Source organism: Echiichthys vipera (assembly GCF_963691815.1).
Source record: "Echiichthys vipera genome assembly, chromosome: 6".
Taxonomy (NCBI): Eukaryota; Metazoa; Chordata; class Actinopteri; order Perciformes; family Trachinidae; genus Echiichthys; species Echiichthys vipera.
In genome coordinates this window covers 424,124-449,123 of record NC_139831.1, presented here as the reverse complement: position 1 = coordinate 449,123, position 25,000 = coordinate 424,124, and the positions used below count along the sequence as shown (strand labels likewise).

The 25,000-nt window shown below is 49.8% G+C and overlaps 1 protein-coding gene across 2 annotated transcripts in view; it reads left to right on the top strand.

Annotated features, from left to right (window-relative positions):
• The first annotated feature begins 2,355 nt into the window (after positions 1-2,355).
• Positions 2,356-25,000, top strand: part of dgkq (diacylglycerol kinase theta) — a 23,381-nt gene continuing 736 nt past the window's right edge. Inside the window, exons 1-23 of one of the 2 annotated variants that reach the window (XM_083915395.1) lie at positions 2,356-3,464; positions 6,356-6,435; positions 6,947-7,046; positions 7,186-7,274; positions 7,384-7,509; positions 7,625-7,760; positions 7,850-7,912; positions 8,024-8,124; positions 11,799-12,013; positions 12,590-12,680; positions 13,292-13,346; positions 13,431-13,492; positions 15,915-16,065; positions 16,143-16,181; positions 17,016-17,131; positions 17,278-17,429; positions 18,019-18,167; positions 18,241-18,419; positions 18,887-18,987; positions 20,151-20,297; positions 20,769-20,880; positions 21,164-21,316; positions 22,846-25,000. The exon at positions 22,846-25,000 is cut by the window's right edge and continues 736 nt beyond it. In XM_083915395.1, coding sequence (XP_083771521.1) covers positions 3,239-3,464; positions 6,356-6,435; positions 6,947-7,046; positions 7,186-7,274; positions 7,384-7,509; positions 7,625-7,760; positions 7,850-7,912; positions 8,024-8,124; positions 11,799-12,013; positions 12,590-12,680; positions 13,292-13,346; positions 13,431-13,492; positions 15,915-16,065; positions 16,143-16,181; positions 17,016-17,131; positions 17,278-17,429; positions 18,019-18,167; positions 18,241-18,419; positions 18,887-18,987; positions 20,151-20,297; positions 20,769-20,880; positions 21,164-21,316; positions 22,846-22,947 — 2,745 coding nt within the window. In that variant the 5' untranslated portion in view covers positions 2,356-3,238 and the 3' untranslated portion in view covers positions 22,948-25,000. Of the gene's footprint in view, positions 3,465-6,355; positions 6,436-6,946; positions 7,047-7,185; positions 7,275-7,383; positions 7,510-7,624; positions 7,761-7,849; positions 7,913-8,023; positions 8,125-11,798; positions 12,014-12,589; positions 12,681-13,291; positions 13,347-13,430; positions 13,493-15,914; positions 16,066-16,142; positions 16,182-17,015; positions 17,132-17,277; positions 17,430-18,018; positions 18,168-18,240; positions 18,420-18,886; positions 19,045-20,150; positions 20,298-20,768; positions 20,881-21,163; positions 21,317-22,845 lie in introns of those variants that run through there. The other variant, XM_083915396.1, reaches the window with a different exon arrangement.

Here is a 25,000-nt window from a genome sequence, read left to right as displayed (position 1 = left end):
CTCAGCCTCGCCTGAAGGAACCTCTCTGCCCTCAGCCTCGCCTGAAGAAACCTCTCTGTCCTCAGCCTCGTCTGAAGAAACCTCTCTGCCCTCAGCCTTGTCTGAAGGACCCTCTCTGCCCTCAGCCTCGTCTGAAGGCGCCTCTCTGCCCTCAGCCTTGTCTGAAGGACCCTCTCTGCCCTCAGCCTCGTCTGAAGGCGCTGCTCTGCCCTCAGCCTCGCTTGAAGGAACCTCTCTGCCCTCAGCCTCGTCTGAAGGCGCCGCTCTGCCCTCAGCCTCGTCTGAAGGCGCCGCTCCACTCTGCCCTCAGCCTCGCCTGAAGGAACCTCTCTGCCCTCAGCCTCGCCTGAAGGAACCTCTCTGCCCTCAGCCTCGTCTGAAGGCGCCGCTCTGCCCTCAGCCTCGTCTGAAGGCGCCTCTCTGCCCTCAGCCTCGTCTGAAGGCGCCGCTCTGCCCTCAGCCTCGTCTGAAGGCGCCGCTCTGCCCTCAGCCTCGTCTGAAGGCGCCTCTCTGCCCTCAGCCTCGTCTGAAGGCGCCGCTCTGCCCTCAGCCTCGTCTGAAGGCGCCGCTCTGCCCTCAGCCTCGTCTGAAGGCGCCGCTCTGCCCTCAGCCTCGTCTGAAGGCGCCGCTCTGCCCTCAGCCTCGTCTGAAGGCGCCTCTCTGCCCTCAGCCTCGTCTGAAGGCGCCGCTCTGCCCTCAGCCTCGTCTGAAGGCGCCGCTCTGCCCTCAGCCTCGTCTGAAGGCGCCGCTCTGCCCTCAGCCTCGTCTGAAGGCGCCGCTCTGCCCTCAGCCTCGTCTGAAGGCGCCGCTCTGCCCTCAGCCTCGTCTGAAGGCGCCGCTCTGCCCTCAGCCTCGTGTGAAGGCGCCGCTCTGCCCTCAGCCTTGTCTGAAGGAACCTCTCTGCCCTCAGCCTCGTCTGAAGGCACCTCTCTTTTCCATTGGTGATAATAAAATGATATTAATGAACCTTCGTGTCTCAGTAATAATTATAACGTCTGAAAAGTTGTTTAAGCTCAAACTGTTGTTTCCTCATGTGAGTCTGATCTTTAGTCCAGCAGGAGGAGACTCCACTTAAAGCTGCATTCTCTCTAATGTCCACTTAAAGCTGCATTCTCTCTAATGTCCAGCAGGGGGAGACTCCACTTAAAGCTGCATTCTCTCTAATGTCCAGCAGGAGGAGACTCCACTTAAAGCTGCATTCTCTCTAATGTCCAGCAGGAGGAGACTCCACTTAAAGCTGCATTCTCTCTAATGTCCAGCAGGAGGAGACTCCACTTAAAGCTGCATTCTCTCTAATGTCCAGCAGGAGGAGACTCCACTTAAAGCTGCATTCTCTCTAATGTCCAGCAGGAGGAGACTCCACTTAAAGCTGCATTCTCTCTAATGTCCAGCAGGAGGAGACTCCACTTAAAGCTGCATTCTCTCTAATGTCCACTTAAAGCTGCATTCTCTCTAATGTCCAGCAGGGGGAGACTCCACTTAAAGCTGCATTCTCTCTAATGTCCAGCAGGAGGAGACTCCACTTAAAGCTGCATTCTCTCTAATGTCCAGCAGGAGGAGACTCCACTTAAAGCTGCATTCTCTCTAATGTCCAGCAGGAGGAGACTCCACTTAAAGCTGCATTCTCTCTAATGTCCAGCAGGAGGAGACTCCACTTAAAGCTGCATTCTCTCTAATGTCCAGCAGGAGGAGACTCCACTTAAAGCTGCATTCTCTCTAATGTCCAGCAGAAGGAGACTCCACTTAAAGCTGCATTCTCTCTAATGTCCAGCAGGAGGAGACTCCACTTAAAGCTGCATTCTCTCTAATGTCCAGCAGGAGGAGACTCCACTTAAAGCTGCATTCTCTCTAATGTCCAGCAGAAGGAGACTCCACTTAAAGCTGCATTCTCTCTAATGTCCACTTAAAGCTGCATTCTCTCTAATGTCCAGCAGGAGGAGACTCCACTTAAAGCTGCATTCTCTCTAATGTCCAGCAGGAGGAGACTCCACTTAAAGCTGCATTCTCTCTAATGTCCACTTAAAGCTGCATTCATAATAATAATAATATCTCGTTGGTGGTTTTGTTTAAGTTCATTTCTCATCTTTTATTTTGTTTTTCAACATTTTATTTAAAAAAACAATGTTTCATGTTTAATCTGGAGACGCTGAGGAGGCAAGGAAGGAAGGGGACAAGGGAAGGACATGAGGGGATGAAGGGAGGAGGAGGAGGAAGAGGAGGAGGGAGAGGAAGAGGAGGAGAGGAGGAGGAGGAGGAGGAGGAGGAAGAGGAGGAGGAGGAGGAAGAGGAGGAGGAGGAGGAGGAAATCAGTGCTGGAGACTCTGACGCGGAAGAAGAAGTAGGCCGTAGAGGAAGAAGAAAAGAGCCCAAATGAAAGCGACCCCCTCCGGTTCTCTTCACACTTGTTGATCGCCGTCCATGTCCCACCCTCCGCCGGCGATTGGACCTTTCCCCCCCGGGTGTTCGCGTCTCTCCCTCGGGTCTGGACGTGCAGGTTTTACTGAGAGCTTTGACTGAAAATAACATTTCAACGACTTCACCTTCACACACACACACACACACACACTCCCTTTCTCTCTCTCTCTCTTAGCAGCATCCAGGTTCACTGGATCGATATTTCATATTTTATTCATTCGGCTTCCCGAGCGGGGGAGCTCCGGGAACCGCACCGAGCACGGCGCTCTGTCCTCGGCGCGGCGCCGCTGGGTGGCACCGCTGTCTCCGGGCAGAGGGGGAAAAATAAGGGGGCCTCGTTACTGCCTCTCTGGAACATTCACTGTTTTCAAGAAGAAGGTGGAAGCACGATTAATATTTCAGCAGTCCTGTTTTTTTTTTACCGAGGGAGCTCCGGGAGACACGCCGGCCGCAGCGCCCTCTCCGCCGGGCAGCACCGCCCCCTGCGCCGGGCAGCACCGCTGGGTCCAGCCGGTCAGGTGGCGGTGGGGATGACTCTCCACCACCGGCGGGCTGAAAACTAATCTGCTCTGGATCACAAAGTCGTGACCTGGTTGCCTGCTCTGTATTTCTGGACCTGGATAATTAGCTTCTGGAGCTCCGGGGGTGGGGGACGTTCCGGGTCACTCACGCCGAGCACAGCGCCCTATCGCAGGGGCTGCGCCGCCGTGTCCGGCCGGGCGGGGATGGCTCTTCACCGGGGGAATATTTGCTAAAGTGAACCCGGACACACCGAGTGCTGCGGCTCCTCTGCCCGTGAGTGTGTGTGTTGTTGTTGAGGGACATGGCGGACTCCAGCAGGGCCAGACCCGCGGACCCTGACGCCGCGGACTGCCGGACAGAGAGCCCTTCAACCGGGAAGAAGAGGGCGCAGCAGTCCCCCGGTCTCCGGCCCAAGTACCAGAGCTCCGCACCGGGCCACTGCCTCCGGAAAGTGACCCTGACCAAGCCCACCTTCTGCCACAGCTGCGGCGACTTCATCTGGGGGCTCATCGGCTTCCTCTGCGAAGGTAACACGCTTTAAATGTCTTATTTACAATGTTTATTCTTATTTATTATAGAATAACATGAATTATTTATGGGGAGAAAAGAAATGTGGACCCCTAAATTAAGAATAATTAGTAAGTAAAGGAAATATAGAGAGGAATAAATAAAGAATAAATTAGAAAGGAACCATCACCTTATCGTGGTTCAGGTCTGAGTCCCTGTGAACATGAGGGCTGTGGTCTGGACCCGTCCCCTCATGGTGGTTCAGGTCTGAGTCCCTGTGACCCTGAGGGCTGTGGTCTGGACCCGTCCCCTCATGGTGGTTCAGGTCTGAGTCCCTGTGACCCTGAGGGCTGTGGTCTGGACCCGTCCCCTCATGGTGGTTCAGGTCTGAGTCCCTGTGAACCTGAGGGCTGTGGTCTGGACCCGTCCCCTCATGGTGGTTCAGGTCTGAGTCCCTGTGACCCTGAGGGCTGTGGTCTGGACCCGTCCCCTCATGGTGGTTCAGGTCTGAGTCCCTGTGACCCTGAGGGCTGTGGTCTGGACCCGTCCCCTCATGGTGGTTCAGGTCTGAGTCCCTGTGACCCTGAGGGCTGTGGTCTGGACCCTGGTGCTCCTGGTCTCCCATGGCAGAGTGGTCTCAGGCGAGGGGCCGGACTAAGAACGCTTCACAAAGACTCTACGGACAAACCAGGAAGAGGAGGAAAGACCTTGCCCGGAGGAAGCCTGGACTGTTGTTGGTGCAGATGCAGCGAACAGCAGTTCAGAGTCTGGGGCCTTCTTGGAGACCCTGAATGGAGTCCTGCATGGGGCTCCAGTAGGGGACTCCAGAGTCCTGCTGGGAGACTTCAACGTGGTCCTGATGGCGTCGTGGGTCAGGGACCTTCAGCACTCACTGGATCGGTTCACAGCCGAGTGTGAAACGGCCGGGATGAGGATCAGAACCTCTGAATCTGAGGCCGTGGCTCTCAGCAGGAAACCGCTGGATTGTTGCTCCGGGTCTGGAACGAGTCCTGACCCCAAGTGAAGGACTTCAAGGACCTCGGGATCTGGTTCACGAGTGAGGGGACGATGGAGCGTGAGTTTGGCCGGAGAATCGGAGCAGCGGGGGCGGAGCTGCAGTCGCTCTACCGCACCGTTGTGATGAACAGAGAGCTGAGGAAGACAAAGCTCTGGATCTACCCTCAGTCCTGGTTCCTTTGCGTTGAATGGAGCCAGTTGAGGCATCTCGTAAGGATGCTCCCTCGGCGCCTTCCTCGGGGTGAGGGAACAGGTTGTATCAGGCTAATGTTAGCTAGCTACAGAGCTGTGAGGGAACAATTCAATTTTATTTATAGTGTCAAATCATAACAAAAGTTATCTCAGGACACTTTAAACTTTTAATACAACAGAACAGTAGAAACAAGCACAGCTGAGGTGACAGAATATGACAATTATAATAATTATGGTGGCAAACATGATCAATGATGAGTAGCGAAAATAGCAGCTACGATACAGCGAGACAAACCACTGGTGGTGTTTTTATGGCTGATGGCTGATTCCATCGTTTATTAGACTAGTGATAGTTTATATGAGTACACATATTATAGCAGCAGGAAGCGTCATGCAGGACCACGGCAGCAGGCACCTGCGAACAGATTGTATCAGGCTAACGTTAGCTAGCCCCAGAGTTGTGAGAGAACAGATTGTGTCATGCTAGCGTTAGCTAGCTCCAGAGTTGTGAGAGAACAGATTGTGTCATGCTAGCGTTAGCTAAACGTAAAAGTAGAAAATTGTGTCGAACACAAGATGAACGTCATTCTCCTGTTTTAGTTCTCTGGCTCTGAGGGCGCACTCACACTGTCCTTCTGTCCCGCGCCAAAACCGTTTTTCAGCTAAAGCCTGGAACCTTTAAGCAGTGTGAGTGCACCCGTTCCGCGCATAACTGCCGACAGCGTCCACGGCCTGCTTGAAAGAGGTGGGCTTTAGCGGAGCCGTGTGCACGTGTACGAGCACGAGGCCTACGGTGGTTCTGAGGTCATTTCCTGTGCGCCTGTTGGGACGTAGAAAAAAGAAGGAGGGACCATGCGCGGACATTTCAAACAATGGCGGTGAAAGGTTCACGTTGGTGTGATGCGGAGGTGGAGTGTTTACTGCAGATTTGGTCGATGAAAAGATTCAAAAACAGTCGACAAGACGCACAAAAACTCCGAGGTCTACGGAAAGATCTGGAAACAAAGCCACGCATCGCCATGACGTCATCAATGCGTGTGACGTGTTACGGCGTGATGACGTATAGGCAGCAAGAAGCATTCTCCGAGGCCCAGGTAGTGTGAGTACAAACGGGCCTGGAGGGGGGGACAAGGACCCTAAAGCACGGGGCACGGGACGGAGGAACAGTGTGAGTGCGCCCTGATTGTGGGGTGATGGTGATGAAATCCAAACGCCCTCAGATTGCAAAGGCTTGTGGGTAAACGGAGGTGAATGTTGACATCAGATCAGTTCCTCTTGATGGAAACATGAAGTCTTTAAACATTCAGTGTTTTTACTGAAGGGCGATTATATTTTTAAAGTCAATACACAGTTTAAAAGTTGTCTTGTGTTCGATGGGATATGTTGTATATGTATATGACGGTGTGTGTATCACAGCAAACATTACAAACACGTCAAAATAAAACGTAAACACCACAAAATAAAATGTTTCTGCAGCTTCTGAGCGTTTCTCTCTCACTCTCTCCTCAGTGTGTCAGTGTTTACAGTTTTATTTTGACGGGTTTCTGTTTATTTATTTATTTTCTGTTTTATTTTGTAGTATTTCTGCAGCCTTTGAGGCTTTCTCTCTCTCTCCTCAGTATTTACTGTTTTATTTTGTAGTATTTCTGTTTTATTTTGTAGTATTTCTGCAGCCTCTAACCCCCCCCCCCTCTCTCCTCAGTGTGTAACTTCATGTGTCATGAGAAATGTCTGAAGACGCTGCGTCCGGCCTGTTCCTGCATGACTCCGTCTTTGGTGCAGGTGAGTACGATCAATAACCTGTTCAGATCGGACGCCTCTGATTGGTTCACACTTCTCTTCTCTTACAACTGTCCTGTCACTAAGTCCCGCCTCCCTTGGTTACTGTTGCTAGGGGTGCCAAGGTTTCATGTCAATAATTCAACGCTGTCATTGAGCGATAATACACAGGAAAATTTAACGTTTTATTTTGTCGTGTTTACGTTTTATTTTGTCGTGTTTACGTTTTATTTTGTCGTGTTTACGTTTTATTTTGTCGTGTTTACGTTTTATTTTGTCGTGTTTACGTTTTATTTTGTCGTGTTTACGTTTTATTTTGTCGTGTTTACGTTTTATTTTGTCGTGTTTACGTTTTATTTTGTCGTGTTTACGTTTTATATTTACGTTTTGTTGTGTCTGTAAAACTAAAATAAGGACGTTAGCTCTAGGTGTGCTAACGCCCTGTGCTAACCCCTTGTGCTAACACCTTGTGCTAACGCCTTGTGCTAACGCTGTGTGCTAACGCCCCCTGCAGGTGCCCGTGGCTCACTGCTTCGCTCCGTCCGGTCCGAAGAAACGTTTCTGCTGCGTCTGCAGGAGACACACGGAGGGAAACACGGCGCTGCGCTGCGAAGGTCAGAGCCTCGTTTACGTTTCACCGCATTTCCTCCAAAACTGACGAGCTCTTTATTCATGTGTGTGTGTGTATCTGTATGTGTGTGTGTGTGTGTGTGTGTGTCTGTATGTATGTGTGTGTGTGTGTGTGTGTTTCAGTGTGTGAGCTGCACGTCCACGCCGACTGCGCCGTCTTCAGCTGCGCAGACTGCCGCAGTTCTCACCTGGATGGGACTCTGCAGACACAGGTGAGTGTGTGTGTGTGTGTGTGTGTGTGTGTACGTGTCTGTGTGTGTGTGTGTGTGTGTGTGTGTGAGTGTGTGTGTGTGACCCCGGATCTACTTTCTGCGGCTGCAGGATACGTTTCACCACCACTGGAGGGAGGGGAACCTGCCAGCTGCGGCCCGCTGTGACGTGTGCCGGCGTTCCTGCGGATCCTCCGACGTCCTGGCGGGGATGAGGTGCGAGTGGTGCGGCGTCACGGTAAGAACCAGACCTGCAGAGACCTGAACCCCTGCAGAGACCTGAACCCCTGCAGAGACCTGAACACCTGAATACCATTTCTGTGTGTGTGTGTGTCTCTGTGTGTGTGTTGCAGAGCCACGCGGCCTGTTACCTCGGCGTGTCACCAGAGTGCACTCTGGGTCGTCTGCGCTCCATGATGCTGCAGCCGTCGTGCGTTCGCCTCGACTCCAGAAACTTCAGCAAGATGCACATTTACCGCATCACAGAGGGTACACACACACACACACACACACACACACACACACGTTGTTTTTATTCTCGTTGGTTTAAATATTTCACGTTTCTCTCGTTTCATCAGAAAACTCTGACGACGTCGACGCGTCTGCGTCCAAAGACGTTCAGCCGGCCGCGCCAGAGTCCGGTCAGTCCACACCCACAGGCTTTTATTTTGAAATTCAGCAAGAGATCCCTGACCTTTTGTGTGTGTGTGTGTGTGTCTCTGTGTGTGTGTGTGTGTGTGTGTGTGTCACAGGTAAACACTTCCTGAAGGTGTTTGACGGCGATGATGCGATCAAACTTGGCCACTTCCGATTGGTCCCCGTCCTCCGAGCCACGAGGAACGAGGAAGTGGTGGTGAGAGAATTAATTATTATTATTATTATTATTATTATTATTATTATTATTATTATTATTATTATTATTCCTCCCGGGAACCATCACCTTATGGTGCTGCCGGCCCCCGGCCTCCTTCTCACCCCAGGGGCTACTTTGGGCCTCAGCGCTCTACCAGGAGGGCTGTTCACAGCCAGCAGGTCACTGCGTGCTTTCCCTCCAGTCAACCTTAGGCCACGGTGCATAACCGTCGCCCCCCCTAGGCCTCTAGAGGCCGGGGGGCCAGAAATTGAAGTTTCCGGGCCGGCTGTTGGACGTTCCTCCCAGCAGCAGCTAGACTGCTGGGCAGCGCAAACCTTGGATCCCTGGGTGATTTCCACACTTACCCAGGGTCACAAACTACAGTTCGGACGCCGACCTCCTGCCGGGCCAAGATGATCACCAGACCCGGCAAAACACCCAGCCCTAGTTCGGGAGTTATGTGCTCTCCTGACCAAAGGGGCAATCGAGCCTGTGGACCCCCTGCTTCAGCCCGGGGGGTTCTGTTCAACTTACTTCCTGGTCACAAAGAAATGCAGCGGGCTTCGGCCGGTCCTCGATCTAAGGGGACTCAACAGTTTCTAAAAGTCTCCATTTCACATGTTACGCACAGCAGATGTTGCCGAAGGAGACCGGTTCACCTCAGTCGACTTGAAGGATGCGTATTCATGTTCCTGTTGTGCCTCGTCACAGGAAGTTCCTGCAGGGAGTCATTTTCAGTTCAGGGTGCTCCCGTTCGGACTCTCCCTCTGCCCATGAGGGCTCACCAGGTGCATCGTGGCTCTTTCGCCTCTGCAGTCGGAGGGCTTGAAGATCCTGCCGTACCTCGACGATTGGTTCATTTGTGCGGCGACCCAGCTTCAGGACACGGCTCGCCTTCTCTCATGTGTCTCAGGTCTGAGGGTGCCCTGGGAGGAGAGCTCTTTGATCCCCTCACAGACCAAAACCTTCATCGGTGTGGATCTGGAGACTGTTACCATGAAGGCCCGGCCCTCGCTTCGACGCGTGGACAATGTCCTCCATCATCTTTCCTTTTTCCAAGGGGGCAGGTTGCTCCCTACAGCCAGTTCCTTTGTCTCTTGAGCAAAGTGGTGGCCGCCTCGACTGTTATTCCCTTGGGCTTGCTGTCACTACGCCCTCTGCAGAGACGGATGAACAGCTTCCTCTTGGACGCCAGGCGGCACAGACACAGGAGGCTCAGGGTGCCACAGCAGTGCCTTCGTGCCCTATTGCCATGGAAGGACGAGTCATACTTGAGAGGTGTGCCCATGAGCTCTGTTTCATTTTCGTGGAAAATCGACGGATGCCTGCCTCTCCAGATGGGGTGGTGTGGCAGAGCAGGACAGTTCAGGGGCAATGGTCCGCTCAGGACTGCACAGAGCATGTCAATGTGCTGGAGCTACGGGCTGTGCACCAAGCCCTCATACACTCTCTGCCATATCTGAGGGGCAAGCATGTGCTTGTCTGGTCGGACAACACCACAGCGGTTTTTCATATAAACCATCAAGGGGGCACCAGGTCTGCAGGGTTACTGCAGGTGTCCCAGGCTCTTCTAACATGGGCAGCCCCTAGCCTGACCAGCCTACGAGCTGCGTATTTACCGGGGAGATCGGAATCAGGTCGCGGACTTCCTCTCTTGTCGCAGGCCCAGGCTTCATCCAGAGGTGGTGCACAACATAGGTGGACCTCTTTGCCTCAGAGGAGTCAGCCCACTGCCCATGCATCGATCCTGTCCGGCCACGCATGGGTCAGGATGCTCTGACCCATGCGTGGCCGGACAGCGTTCTCTTTGCCTTCCCAACGCTTTCCCTGATCTTCCGAACGCTTCTCACGTTGCTTCGTCATGGTCACAGGTTTCTCCTTGTGGCCCCATTCGGGCCTGCCAGGACCTGGTTTCCCCTGCTCCACAAACTTTGTTGTGCGACTCCCTGGCGCCTTCCAGAGAGGACAGCCTCTTGTCGCAGCAGGGGGGGGCGGATTTGGCATCCCAACCCTTGCTGCCTTCAGCTGTGGGTTTGGCCCAATCCGCTGCAGAGCGATGGCACAGAGCCTGTCAGGGGAACCAGAGCGCCCTCTACCCGTCTGCAGAATCAGAACCGGTGGAAACTATTTTCTAACTGGTGTAAAGTTGAGAATGTTGATCCAGTGCTCTGTGCCGACCATTCTTAAGTTTTTGCATTCGCTGCTACATGATGATCGGTGTCCTTCTACACTGAGGGTGTGTGTGGCTGCTGTGTCATCGCAGCACGCCAGGATCCACCATGACACAGTGGGGAGCCACAGGCTGGAGTCCCTCTTTGGGGCACTGAGATCACACCCTCCGAGCGCCCCTGGAGCTCCTGCATGGGACCTGCCCCTGGTGTTGGACGCCCTTTGCTCGCCACCTTTTGAACCGTTGGCACAGGCAGAGCTGAGGTCCTTGTCCTGTTGGCCATCGCTTCAGTGAAGCGTGTCGGTGAGCTGCACGCCAGGTCTGTGAGCGACTCATGCTTCAGGTGGAACTCAGACGTCTCTGGCGTTACTTTGTGGCCAAACGCGTTTTTTCTTCCTAAGATGCTGGCGTGCTCGCACCTCAACCAGCCTGTCCGACTGGCACGATCTGAACCCCCATCAGGTGAGGGGGTGATAACTCTGAGCTGCTGTGCCCAGTGCGGGCCCCTTAGAGCCGATGTAGACGCTACTGTAGACATGAGGCTGTCCGATCAGCTCTTCCTCTGGGCGTACTCACACCGTCCTTCCACACCGCGACCCGGGCTTTAGGGTACTTGTCCCCCCTCCCTCTCCCCCGCGCCCAAGCCCCGTTTGTACTCACGCTGCCAGGGCCTCGGAGAATGCTTCTTGCTGCCTATACGTCATCACGCCGTAACACGTCACACGCATTGATGACGTCATGGCGATGCGTGGCTTTGTTTCCAGATCTTTCCGTAGACCTCGGAGTTTTTGTGCGTCTTGTCGACTGTTTTTGAATCTTTTCATCGACCAAATCTGCAGTAAACACTCCACCTCCGCATCACACCAACGTGAACCTTTCACCGCCATTGTTGTTGTTGTTAAATGTCCGAACAGGCGGACATAACGCTACTGCCGTAGGGCTCGTGCTTGTGCTCGTACACGTGCGCACGCTCATGCTCGTACATGTGCAAACGGCTCCGCTAAAGCCCACCTCTTTCAAGCGGGCCGTGGACGGTTTTGGCCCGGGACAGAAGGACAGTGTAAGTGCGCCCTCTGTCACGATGGACCTGGGAAAGGACGTGCTGCAACGCCTGTGAAAACGTGAAAATGCCGCTCTACTAGGAGTGTTTGACATCAAGGTCTGCCCTGAGAGGTGTGCCCTTGGAGGTCATATGTGCCGCGGCGTCATGGCCGTCGCCAAGCACGTTCTCCGACGGACTCCCTCCATCTCATCCGTATCGGTGGGTATCAGGGTTCCTCGTGACTCTGTTGGTGTGAGTCGTCCAGTGTGAAGCTCCGCCTCTGACGTCAGTAAGGATGAAACTGCGGTTCTATGAATCCTGGATGACCTAAACGTCTTCAGCGTCGTTTCATATTTAATATAAACCTAAAAAATGTGAAAATATTTGTGTTTTATTTTCCTGTTTATCGCTGTTATTGTTTTGTTTCCTCTCTGACGCGTCTGTTCCCGTGGCGTCCTGCAGGAGGCGGCGCTCAGAGCGTTCTACCTCCCCGATGATCCTCACGGCTACGAGCTGCAGGAGGTCGGCGGCGTGCAGCGTCTCCATAGCGACGACATCCTCAACCGTAACGGCGGCCCCGACAATCGCAGCGCCCCGAAGGACGGAGGGGACGCCTGGGTGCTCCGGGCCAAACCCAGAGACGCCGAGGTCATCAGGGTGCACGGCGGCGGGCCCAGGTGATGCCGCAGCTCCACCGCTCCTCACTCCTCACTCCCTGCTCCTTGTTCCCGCTCTCCGCTCCCTGTCCCCACTCCTCGCTGCTTGTCCCCGCTCCCCGCTCCTCGCTCCCCGCTCCTCGCTCCCCACTCCTCGCTGCTTGTCCCCGCTCCTCGCTCCCCGCTCCTCGCTCCCCACTCCTCGCTGCTTGTCCCCGCTCCCCGCTCCTCGTCCTCACTCCTCGCTCCTTGTCCCCGCTCTCCGCTCCTCCCTCCCCGCTCCTTGTTCCCGCTCCCCGCTCCTCGCTCCTCACCCCTCACTCCTTGTCCCCGCTCTCCGCTCTCCGCTCCTCGCTTCCCGCTCCTCGCTCCTCGCTCCTCGCTTCCCGCTCCTCGCTCCTCGCTCCTCGCTCCCCGCTCCTCGCTCCTCGCTCCCTGCTCCTCGCTCCTCCCTCCCCGCTCCTCGCTTCTCGCACCTTGCTCCTCGCTCCTTGAACCTTGCTCCTCGCTCCTCGCACCTTGCTCCTCGTTGCCCGCTCCTTGCTCCACCCTCCCAGCTCCCCGCTCCTTCGCTCACGCTGTCCTCTGTCCTTTCAGGTCCGGTGCAGATTTCGTCTCCGTCTCCGTCACTAAAAGCAGCACGGCGTCTTCAGTCCTCACCGAGGTCCTCGCTCTGCTCCACAGACGGGTAACTTTCGTTCAGCATCATGGTCCTCAAGATAAAACTGATGTTCCTGTTCCCAGGCTTTATGCTAAGCTAAGTCTTTATGCTAAGCTAAGTCTTTATGCTCAGCTAAGTCTTTATGCTCAGCTAAGTGTTTATGCTAAGCTAAGTCTTGATGCTAAGCTAAGTCTTTATGCTCAGCTAAGTCTTTATGCTAAGCTAAGTCTTTACGCTAAGCCAAGTCTTTATGCTAAGCTAAGTCTTTTTGCTAAGCTAAGTCTTTATGCTAAACTAAGTCTTTATGCTCAGCTAAGTCTTTATGCTCAGCTAAGTCTTTATGCTAAGCTAAGTCTTTATGCTAAGCTAAGTCTTTATGTTCAGCTAAGTCTTTTTGCTAAGCTAAGTCTTTATGCTCAGCTAAGTCTTTATGCTAAGCTAAGTCTTTATGCTAAGCTAAGTCTTTATGCTAAGCTAATTAGCTGCTGACTGTAGCTTCATATTTACAGTGAAGTCGTAGAACTTAAAGATCTTTATTTAAATGACTTTGAAAGTTTCAGGCTCATCTCGTCGTTGTCACGTTGTTTTAGCCTCACGATCAAATCAACAACAAACCAAATGAAATGTGTGTGTTTCAGGAGGAAGACGCGTCCGGCTTCAGCCTGCAGGAGGTTTGCATGAGCAGTAAACAAGGTGAGTGTTAACGGACATGTGAAAACACAAAAACTCCCCTGGACGAGAGCGCAGCCGTGAAGACGTGTCCGTGTCTGTCCCCAGTTCAGAGACAGACGCTGAGTCCTGAGGAGAAGATCCAGGACAAGCTGCAGGAACTCAGGAAGGTGAGAAATCAGCGTTTCACACTAAAGTCGTAGAGTTTCAGACTAAAGTCGTAATGTTTCAGACTAAAGTCGTAGTGTTTCAGACTAAAGTCGTAGCGTTTCAGACTAAAGTCGTAGTGTTTCAGACCAAAGTCGTAGAGTTTCAGACTAAAGTCGTAGCGTTTCAGACTAAAGTCGTAGAGTTTCAGACTAAAGTCGTAGCGTTTCAGACTAAAGTCGTAGTGTTTCAGACTAAAGTCGTAGCGTTTCAGACTAAAGTCGTAGCGTTTCAGACTAAAGTCGTAGAGTTTCAGACTAAAGTCGTAGTGTTTCAGACTAAAGTCGTAGTGTTTCAGACTAAAGTCGTAGTGTTTCAGACTAAAGTCGTAGCGTTTCAGACTAAAGTCGTAGTGTTTCAGACTAAAGTCGTAGTGTTTCAGACTAAAGTCGTAGCGTTTCAGACTAAAGTCGTAGCGTTTCAGACTAAAGTCGTAGCGTTTCAGACTAAAGTCGTAGTGTTTCAGACTAAAGTCGTAGCGTTTCAGACAAAAGTCGTAGCGTTTCAGACTAAAGTCGTAGAGTTTCAGACTAAAGTCGTAGAGTTTCAGACTAAAGTCGTAGCGTTTCAGACTAAAGTCGTAGTGTTTCAGACTAAAGTCGTAGCGTTTCAGACTAAAGTCGTAGCGTTTCAGACTAAAGTCGTAGTGTTTCAGACTAAAGTCGTAGCGTTTCAGACTAAAGTCGTAGTGTTTCAGACTAAAGTCGTAGTGTTTCAGACTAAAGTCGTAGTGTTTCAGACTAAAGTCGTAGTGTTTCAGACTAAAGTCGTAGTGTTTCAGACTAAAGTCGTAGTGTTTCAGACTAAAGTCGTAGTGTTTCAGACTAAAGTCGTAGTTTCAGACTAAAGTCGTAGCGTTTCAGACTAAAGTCGTAGTGTTTCTGACTAAAGTCGTAGTGTTTCAGACTAAAGTCATAGTTTCAGACTAAAGTCGTAGTGTTTCAGACTAAAGTCGTAGTGTTTCAGACTAAAGTCGTAGCGTTTCAGACTAAAGTCGTAGCGTTTCAGACTAAAGTCGTAGCGTTTCAGACTAAAGTCGTAGTGTTTCAGACTAAAGTCGTAGTGTTTCAGACTAAAGTCGTAGCGTTTCAGACTAAAGTCGTAGCGTTTCAGACTAAAGTCGTAGCGTTTCTGACTAAAGTCGTAGCGTTTCAGACTAAAGTCGTAGAGTTTCAGCCTAAAGTCGTAGAGTTTCAGACTAAAGTCGTAGAGTTTCAGACTAAAGTCGTAGCGTTTCAGACTAAAGTCGTAGTGTTTCAGACTAAAGTCGTAGCGTTTCAGACTAAAGTCGTAGCGTTTCTGACTAAAGTCGTAGCGTTTCAGACTAAAGTCGTAGAGTTTCAGCCTAAAGTCGTAGAGTTTCAGACTAAAGTCGTAGTGTTTCAGACTAAAGTCGTAGCGTTTCAGACTAAAGTCGTAGTGTTTCAGACTAAAGTCGTAGTGTTTCAGACTAAAGTCGTAGTGTTTCAGACTAAAGTCGTAGTGTTTCAGACTAAAGTCGTAGTGTTTCAGACTAAAGTCGTAGTGATTCAGACTAAAGTCGTAGAGTTTCAGACTAAAGTCGTAGTGTTTCAGACTAAAGTCGTAGTGTTTCAGACTAAAGTCGTAGTGTTTCAGACTAAAGTCGTAGCGTTTCAGACTAAAGTCGTAGTGTTTCAGACTAAAGTCGTAGTGTTTCAGACTAAAGTCGTAGCGTTTCAGACTAAAGTCGTAGCGTTTCAGACTAAAGTCGTAGCGTTTCAGACTAAAGTCGTAGCGTTTCAGACAAAAGTCGTAGCGTTTCAGACTAAAGTCGTAGAGTTTCAGACTAAAGTCGTAGAGTTTCAGACTAAAGTCGTAGCGTTTCAGACTAAAGTCGTAGCGTTTCAGACTAAAGTCGTAGTGTTTCAGACTAAAGTCGTAGTGTTTCAGACTAAAGTCGTAGTGTTTCAGACTAAAGTCGTAGTGTTTCAGACTAAAGTCGTAGTGTTTCAGACTAAAGTCGTAGCGTTTCAGACTAAAGTCGTAGAGTTTCAGACTAAAGTCGTAGCGTTTCAGACTAAAGTCGTAGAGTTTCAGCCTAAAGTCTTAGAGTTTCAGACTAAAGTCGTAGTGTTTCAGACTAAAGTCGTAGCGTTTCAGACTAAAGTCGTAGTGTTTCAGACTAAAGTCGTAGTGTTTCAGACTAAAGTCGTAGCGTTTCAGACTAAAGTCGTAGTGTTTCAGACTAAAGTCGTAGTGATTCAGACTAAAGTCGTAGAGTTTCAGACTAAAGTCGTAGTGTTTCAGACTAAAGTCGTAGTGATTCAGACTAAAGTCGTAGCGTTTCAGACTAAAGTCGTAGTATTTTCAGAATAAAAGTCGTAATATTGATGTATTGATTGATGTGTTGACTGGATTTCCCAGGTGTCTTTGCGTCAGATGAACCAGACCCGGTTCTACGTGGTGGAGACCAGGACCCGGGCGGTGCAGGTCAGCCTCCTGATTGGGGGACTGCCCCCCCTGCTGACCAAAGAGGAGTACGTCCAGCTGATCCAGGAACACCTGACGGTCAAGAGTGAGTCTCATGACGTCACATTTACCCGGGCACGACATCACTTCCTGTCAGCTCACAGCGTCTCTCTGTGTCCGCAGGTCACCTGGTCACCATCAGCCACATCTACGGCAGTCAAGGTGAGGCGGTTGTCATGGAAACCACACTGCTGGGTGGAGTTTAAAGGGACAAAATCAAGAATGTGTGTGTGTGCGTGTGTGTGTGTGTCTGTCTGTCTCTCTCTCTGTGTGTCTCTGTGTGTGAGTGTGTGTGTGTGTCTGTGTCTGTGTGTGTGTGTGTGTCCCTGTGTGTGTGTGTGTCTCTTTCTGTGTGTGTGTGTGTGTGTGTGTGTATGTCCCTGTGTGTGTGTGTGTGTGTGTGTGTGTATGTCCCTGTGTGTGTGTGTGTGTCTCTGTTTCCCTGTGTGTGTGTGTGTGTGTCTGTGTGTGCGTTTGTCTCTCTGTGTCTGTTTGTGTGTGTGTCTCTCCTTGTGTGTGTGTGTGTGTGTGTGTCTCTGTGTGTGTGTGTGTGTGTGTGTCTGTGTGTGTCTGTGTGTGCGTTTGTCTCTCTGTGTCTGTTTGTGTGTGTGTCTCTCCTTGTGTGTGTGTGTGTGTGTGTGTGTCCCTGTGTGTGTGTGTGTGTGTGTCTCTCTCTGTGTGTGTGTGTGTGTGTGTGTGTGTGTGTGTGTGTGTGTGTGTGTCCCTGTGTGTCTGTGTGTGTATGTGTGTGTGTGTCCCTGTGTGTGTGTGTGTGTGTGTGTGTGTCTCTCCGTGTGTGTTTGTCCCTGTGTGTGTGTGTGTGTGTGTGTGTGTGTCTCCCTGTGTGTGTGTGTGTTTGTGTGTGTGTGTGTGTCCCTGTGTGTGTGTGTGTGTGTCTGTGTGTGTGTGTGTGTGTGTCTCCCTGTGTGTCTGTGTGTGTATGTGTGTGTGTGTGTGTCCCTGTGTGTGTGTGTCTCTCCGTGTGTGTGTGTGCAGGTGCGGTGGTGCTGCAGATCTCCTGCTTCTCGGAGTCTGAGCGTATTTACATGTTGGCGAAAGACACGAGCGTCAACAACAAGACGCTGACGTCGCTCGTGATCCCGGAGATCGTGGTGAGAATATTCATTTTATATTTATTCATTATTTATTTAACATTTATTTAATAATTATTTAATATTTATTTAATAAACTATAAAAAAAAAGTTTTATATGTATATTATATATTAATAATAGTTTCCGTCCCTGTGGTCCTCTGCAGCGCGGCGAGCTGGGGCCCGACGCGTTCCCGCTGCTGGTGTTCGTGAACCCGCGGAGCGGCGGCCTGAAGGGGCGGGAGCTTCTGCACGGCTTCAGGAAGCTGCTGAACCCGCATCAGGTCTTTGACGTGTCCAACGGGGGGCCGCTGGCCGGGTGAGAGGCTAACACTTTATTTTCTCGTAAATCTGCGACTTTATTTTCTCGTAGATTTGCTACTTTAAAAATCGTTAATCTGCGACTTTATTTTCTCGTAGATTTGCTTCTTTTAATCTCGTAAATCTGCGACTTTTTTCCCCGTAGATTTGCTACTTTAAAAATCGTAAATCTGCGACTTTATTTTCTCGTAGATTTTCTACTTTAAAAATCGTAAATCTGCGACTTTATTTTCTCGTAGATTTGCTACTTTGAAAATCGTCAATCTGCGACTTTATTTTCTCGTAGATTTGCGACTATTTTCTCGTAGATTTGCGATTTCTTTCTTGTAGATCTGCTACTTTAAAAATCGTTAATCTGCGACTTTTTCTTGTAGAATTGCGACTTCAATTTCTCATAAATCTGCGATTTCTTTCTTGTAGATTTGCTACTTTAAAAATCGTAAATCTGCGACTTTTTCTTGTAGAATTGCGACTTTAATTTCTCATAAATCTGCGATTTCTTTCTTGTAGATTTGCTACTTTAAAAATCGTAAATCTGCGACTTTATTTTCTGGTAAATCTGCGACTTTATTTCCTCGTTGTTCCAGGCTCCACACGTTCCGGGAGGTGCCCAGGTTCCGGGTGCTGGTCTGCGGGGGCGACGGGACCACGGGCTGGGTGCTGGGAGTCCTGGAGGCCGTCCGGCACAAACTGCTGTGTCGAGAGCCGCCCGTCGGCATCGTGCCGCTGGGAACAGGTCCGAGAAACACAGGCAAGCGTCAGCGCCTCTGCTGCGGGTCACAGGTTTGATACTTGTCCCGTCTCCACAGGGAACGACCTGGCCCGCGTCCTGCGCTGGGGGCCCGGGTACAGCGGCGAGGACCTGCACCACATCCTGGTGTCTGTGGACGAGGCCGACGAGGTCCTGATGGACCGCTGGACCATCCTGCTGGACGCCCAGGACATCTCTGAGGACGGCACCGACAACGGCTTCCTGGGGCCACCCAAGGTCTGCTCTGGGTCCGGGTCCGGGTCCTGGACCCGTACAGGTCCTGGTACAGGTCCTGGTCCTGGTCCTCGTACAGGTCCTGGTACAGGTCCTGGTCCTCGTACAGGTCCTGGTCCTCGTACAGGTCCTGGTACAGGTCCTGGTCCTGGTACAGGTCCTGCAGGACAGTCAGGAGCATTTAATACCTCGTTATTCTGTGTGTCATGCTTTGGTACAGGTCCTGGTCCTGGTACACTGCAGATTACAGATTACAGGTTACAGATTACAGATTACAGGTTACAGATTACAGGTTAAATGACAGGTTACAGATTACAGATTAAATAACAGATTACAGGTTACAGATTACAGGTTACAGATTACAGATTACAGGGATTACAGTTTAAATAACAGATTACAGATTACAGGTTACAGATTACAGATTACGGGGATTACAGATTACAGGCTTCTTTCCCGTGTTTGTGTCTCAGATCGTGCAGATGAACAACTACTTTGGTCTGGGCATCGACGCGGAGCTGAGCCTGGACTTCCACCAGGCCCGAGAGGACGAGCCGGAGAAGTTCACCAGCAGGTGGCGCTTCACTGCACTCACAACACAAAACGATGGACTCTTTAAAGTGTGACAAAAGTAACAATTACTGTTGTGTTTATTGTTGTTTTTTAACGACGTCAGAAAAAGTCAGAAATTTGTGTTTTGAAGTTTAGAAAGGATGAAGAATAAACACACGGTCTGATGACGACAGGTGTAGGTGTACAGTACGGCGAGAGACTGCGTCGTGGGGCTTTATCTCCTAAATCTGTGACGGCGGGTCCAAACGGTTCTTTACAGCGGGTCCAAGCGGTTCTTTTCACCGGGTCCAAACGGTTCTTTACAGCGGGTCCAAACGGTTCTGTGCAGCGGGTCCAAACGGTTCTTTACAGCGGGTCCAAGCGGTTCTGTACAGCGGGTCCAAACGGTTCTGTACAGTGGGTCCAAACGGTTCTTCACAGCGGGGTCCAAACGGTTCTGTGCAGCGGGTCCAAACGGTTCTTTACAGCGGGTCCAAACGGTTCTTCACAGCGGGGTCCAAATGGTTCTGTACAGCGGGTCCAAGCGGTTCTGTACAGTGGGTCCAAGCTGTTCTGTACAGCGGGTCCTAACGGTTCTGTACAGCGGGTCCAAACGGTTCAGTACAGCGGGTCCAAACGGTTCAGTACAGCGGGTCCAAACGGTTCTGTGCAGCGGGTCCAAACGGTTCTGTGCGGCGGATCCAAGCGGTTCTGTGCAGTGGGTCCAAACGGTTCTGTACAGCGGGTCCAAACGGTTCTGTGCAGCGGGTCCAAACAGTTCTGAACAGCGGGTCCAAACGGTTCTGTACAGCGGGTCTAAACGGTTCTGTACAGCGGGTCCAAACGGTTCTGTGCAGCGGGTCCAAGCTGTTCTGTGCAGCGGGTCCAAACGGTTCTGAACAGCGGGTCCAAACGGTTCTGTGCAGCGGGTCCAAACGGTTCTGTGCAGCGGGTCCAAACGGTTCTGAACAGCGGGTCCAAACGGTTCTGTGCAGCGGGTCCAAACGGTTCTGTACGGCGGGTCCAAACGGTTCTGAACAGCGGGTCCAAACGGTTCTGAACAGCGGGTCCAAACGGTTCAGTACAGCGGGTCCAAACGGTTCTGAACAGCTGGTCTAAACGGTTCTGAACAGTGGGTCCAAACGGTTCTGAACAGCGGGTCCAAACGGTTCTGTGCTCCTGCAGGTTCCATAACAAGAGCGTGTACGTGAAAGTGGGTCTGCAGAGGATCAGCTCCAGCAGGAACCTGCACAAAGAGCTGCAGCTGCAGGTCGACGCTCAGGACGTCCCCCTCCCCAACATCGAGGGGCTGATCTTCCTCAACATCCCCAGGTGAGCTGGTCCTGGTGCTGGTCCTGGTCCTGGTGCTGGTCCTGGTACAGGTCCAGGTCCTGGTGCTGGTAAAAGGTCCTGGTCCTGGTACAGGTCCTCCGGGACAGTCAGGAGCATTTAGTACCTCGTTATTCCGTGTGTAATGCTTTGGTCCTGGTCCTGGTCCTGGTCCTGCAGTTGGTGTGAACTTGATACCAAATAAATAATTTAGATAAAATACAAAAAATGTGTGTGTGTGTGTGTGTGTGTGTGTGTGTGTGTGTGTGTGTGTGTGTGTGTGTGTGTGTGTGTGTGTGTGTGTGTGTGTGTGTGTGTGTGTGTGTGTGTGTGTGTGTGTGTGTGTGTGTGTGTGTGTGTGTGTGTGTGTGTGTGTGTGTGCGCCTGTGTGTGTGTGTGTGTGTGTCTCTGTCTCTGTGTGTTGTGTGTGTGTGTGTGTGTGTGTCTCTGTGTGTGTTGTGTGTGTGTGTGTAGCTGGGGCTCTGGTGCTGACCTCTGGGGGTCAGAGGTCGACGGTCGTCATGGGAAACCGAGCCTGGACGACGGTCTGCTGGAGGTGGTCGGAGTCACGGGCGTCGTCCACATGGTCAGAGACGGTTCATCGAAACTTTATTAATTAATACAGAATTATACAAAGGTAATATTAGATATTAATGTGTGTGTGTGTGTGTGTGTGTGTGTGTGTGTGTGTGTGTGTCTCTGTGTGTGTGTGCGTGTGTGTGTATCTGTGTGTCTCTGTGTGTGTGTGTGTGTGTGTGTGTGTGTGTGTGTGTGTGTGTGTGTGTGTGTGTGTGTGTGTGTGTGTGTGTGTGTGTGTGTGTGTGTGTGTGTGTGTGTGTATCTGTGTGTGTGTGTGTGTGTGTGTGCAGGGTCAGGTGCAGAGCGGGTTGCGTTCAGGGATCCGTATTGCTCAGGGGAACTACGTCCGTCTGACGGTGAGTGGACCCGTACCTGTGCAGGTGGACGGGGAACCGTGGGTCCAACCCCCGGGACACATCATCATCTCTGCTGCCGGACCCAAGGTTTGTCCCTCTTTTGAGCCCCCGTACGTCTGTCTGTAGTTTGTCTGTAGTTTACCTGTAGTTTACCTGTAGTTTACCTGTAGTTTACCTGTAGTTTACCTGTATTTTACCCGTAGTTTACCTGTAGTTTACCTGTAGTTTACCTGTAGTTTACCCGTAGTTTACCCGTAGTTTACCTGTAGTTTACCTGTAGTTTATCTGTAGTTTATCTGTAGTTTATCTGTTGTTTACCTGTAGTTTATCTGTAGTTTAACTGTAGTTTACCTGTTGTTTACCCGTAGTTTACCCGTAGTTTACCTGTAGTTTACCTGTAGTTCACCTGTAGTTTACCTGTATTTTACCCGTAGTTTACCTGTAGTTTACCTGTAGTTCACCTGTAGTTTACCTGTAGTTTACCCGTAGTTTACCCGTAGTTTACCTGTAGTTTACCTGTAGTTCACCTGTAGTTTACCTGTAGTTCACCTGTAGTTTACCTGTAGTTCACCTGTAGTTCACCTGTAGTTCACCTGTAGTTTACCTGTAGTTTATCTGTAGTTTACCTGTAGTTTACCTTTAGTTTACCTGTAGTTTATCTGTAGTTTATCTGTAGTTTATCTGTTGTTTACCTGTAGTTTATCTGTAGTTTAACTGTAGTTTACCCGTAGTTTACCCGTAGTTTACCCGTAGTTTACCTGTAGTTTACCTGTATTTTACCCGTAGTTTACCTGTAGTTTACCTGTAGTTCACCTGTAGTTTACCTGTAGTTTACCCGTAGTTTACCCGTAGTTTACCTGTAGTTTACCTGTAGTTCACCTGTAGTTTACCTGTAGTTCACCTGTAGTTTACCTGTAGTTTACCTGTAGTTCACCTGTAGTTCACCTGTAGTTCACCTGTAGTTTACCTGTAGTTTATCTGTAGTTTACCTATAGTTCACCTGTAGTTTATCTGTAGTTTACCTGTAGTTTACCTGTAGTTTACCTGTAGTTTATCTGTAGTTTACCTGTAGTTTATCTGTAGTTCACCTGTAGTTTCCCGTAGTTTAACTGTAGTTTACCCGTAGTTTACCAGTAGTTTACCCGTAGTTTACCCGTAGTTTACCTGTAGTTTATCTGTAGTTTACCCGTAGTTTACCCGTAGTTTACCTGTAGTTTATCTGTAGTTTACCTGTAGTTTATATCTGTAGTTTACCCGTAGTTTACCAGTAGTTTACCCGTAGTTTACCCGTAGTTTAACTGTAGTTTACCCGTAGTTTACCCGTAGTTTAACCGTAGTTCACCTGTAGTTCACCTGTAGTTTACCTGTAGTTTACCTGTAGTTTACCCGTAGTTTACCTGTAGTTTACTTGTAGTTTACCTGTAGTTTACCTGTAGTTTATATCTGTAGTTTACCTGTAGTTTATCTGTAGTTCACCTGTAGTTTCCTGTAGTTTCCCGTAGTTTAACTGTAGTTTACCCGTAGTTTAACCGTAGTTCACCTGTAGTTCACCTGTAGTTTACCTGTAGTTTACCTGTAGTTCACCTGTAGTTGAGAGTTCCTCTGTTTCGTCGTAGGTGCGGATGCTGAGGAAATCGAGGCAGAAGCAGAAGAAATCATCGAGCAGCTCGAAGGACGGACGATCCGAGAGTCCGTGCTCCAGAGACGGGGGACACTGACCGGCGGCGTCCTGCTGCGGCGTCCTGCTGCAGCGTCCTGCTGCGGCGGCGTCCTGCTGTGGCGTCTTGCTACGGCGCCTTCCTGCGGCACCGGGGCGGCGTCCTGCTGCGGCGTCCTGCTGCGGCGTCCTGCTGCGGCGTCCTGCTGCGGTCTCCTGCTGCGGTCTCCTGCTGCGGCGGCGTCCTCCTTCCTGCTGCACCAGGGCACCGTTCTGGTGCCGGCAGCCAGCTGTCGTCTCTCTCATGTAGCTTCGTAGCCGCCGTCGCGCAGCAGATTCACTTTAACGTTTACAAACCTGTGCGCGTCGGGAGGAAGTTCACACCGTTAATGTTCGGCGCCTCAGATTTCACGTTTTTAAAAGAACAAAAAGAGAAGCTGCAGTAAATATTAGTAAACAATGGTTCGTTTATGGCTAACAGCATTAGCATGGCCAGTCAATTAGTTTACTAGCAAGTTAAAACAAAACTAAATTTGTAGATGAAGTCATTTGGTGTAGTGCTAGAAAACTAGCTTGGTAGCTGGACAAACTGGTTGCTAAGCTAGCTTACCAAAACATAACATATATGTAGCCTACAGTAAACGCGCCGCGCAAAAAAATTTACTCAAATGTAGGAACAGAATTTAGCTCTATGATTGTAGCACATTAGCAAACTAGCTACATTAATAGCTCAACTAAACTAGAAACATTACTAGCTTGGTAAGCTAGTTAGCTGGTTAATTAGCAAGCTAAATTGCCTAAACAAAACTAAATTTGTAGATGGAGTCAGTAGGTTTAGCGTTGACTAATCTACTTTAGTCTAAAGTGCGAGAGCGAGCGACGCCGTGTTTTCCAGGTGGTGAAAGACGCAGCATGTGAACCGCCTCTTACGCTGTTTTCGGTTAAACGTACTCAGCTGTGACAGACTTTTTCTTGTTGACGTCTCCTCTGATAGCAGTTAGCTTGTTGTTTCACAACACAAAATTTAAAACAGTTGTTAGTAAATCGTCAAATCAGAACCAGACCCTAGCTAAAGAAATTAGCTATATTACTAGCTGTATTACAGTGCCATAGCTTGCAAGCAGGTTAGCATTTACTGTAAAACAAGCTAGCTTGCTAGCATGCCAAAACAAAACATAAACATAGCAAAGAAAATAGACAATAAGAATTACATAAATGTGGGGACACTTATAGCTAGCACCAGAAAATATAGAAAACTATTTACATCGGCTAGCTGCTCTCCATGCTAGCTTTTGTTAGCTTTTGCTTTTGAGAAATTTGAGGTGGTAAAAATGTAAATCCACGGTATAGATTTACTAAAATGTGGGAACAAATGTGTTACTACGGTTACAGATGGCACCATCACTAGCTAATAAAACTAGCTACATTACTAGCTAAAATAGAAGCAGCATTAGAATATCCAGTTAATTAGTTTACTAGAAAGCTAGCTAGCAATCATGCAAACTAAATTACTTAAACAAAACTAAATTTGTAGATAGAGTCGTGGAGTAGGTATAGTGCTAGAAAACTAGCTTGGTAGCTGAGCAAACTGGTTGCTAAGCTAGCTTGCCAAAACAAAACAAAACACATATTATTTTGTGGGGTTAGAGTTATAAACTTACTAAAATGTAGGAACAGAATTTAGCTCTATGATTGTAGCACATTAGCAAATTAGCTACATTAATAGCTCAACTAAAATAGAAACATTACTAGCTTGGTAAGCTAGTTAGCTAGTTTACTTGCAAAGTAAATTGCCTAAACAAAACTAAATTTGTTGATGAAGTCAATAAGTGTAGTGCTAGAAAACTAGCTTGGTAGCTAGGCAAACTGGTTGCTAAACTAGCTTGCTAAAACAAAAAAAAACACCATTAATCTTTTGAGGGGAATCAGCGGCATGAACTTACTAAAATGTGGCAGCAACATTTAGAATTTTTAGGAAACTAGCTACATTAGTAACTCGGTGAGCTAGGTAGCTAGTTTACTAGCCGGCTAGGTTGTCAAAATAAAATGTCGTCACTTTAGGAGTTAAAGATGATAAAAACGAGCAGGTGCTGCCTTCATTAATGCTCGTCTCT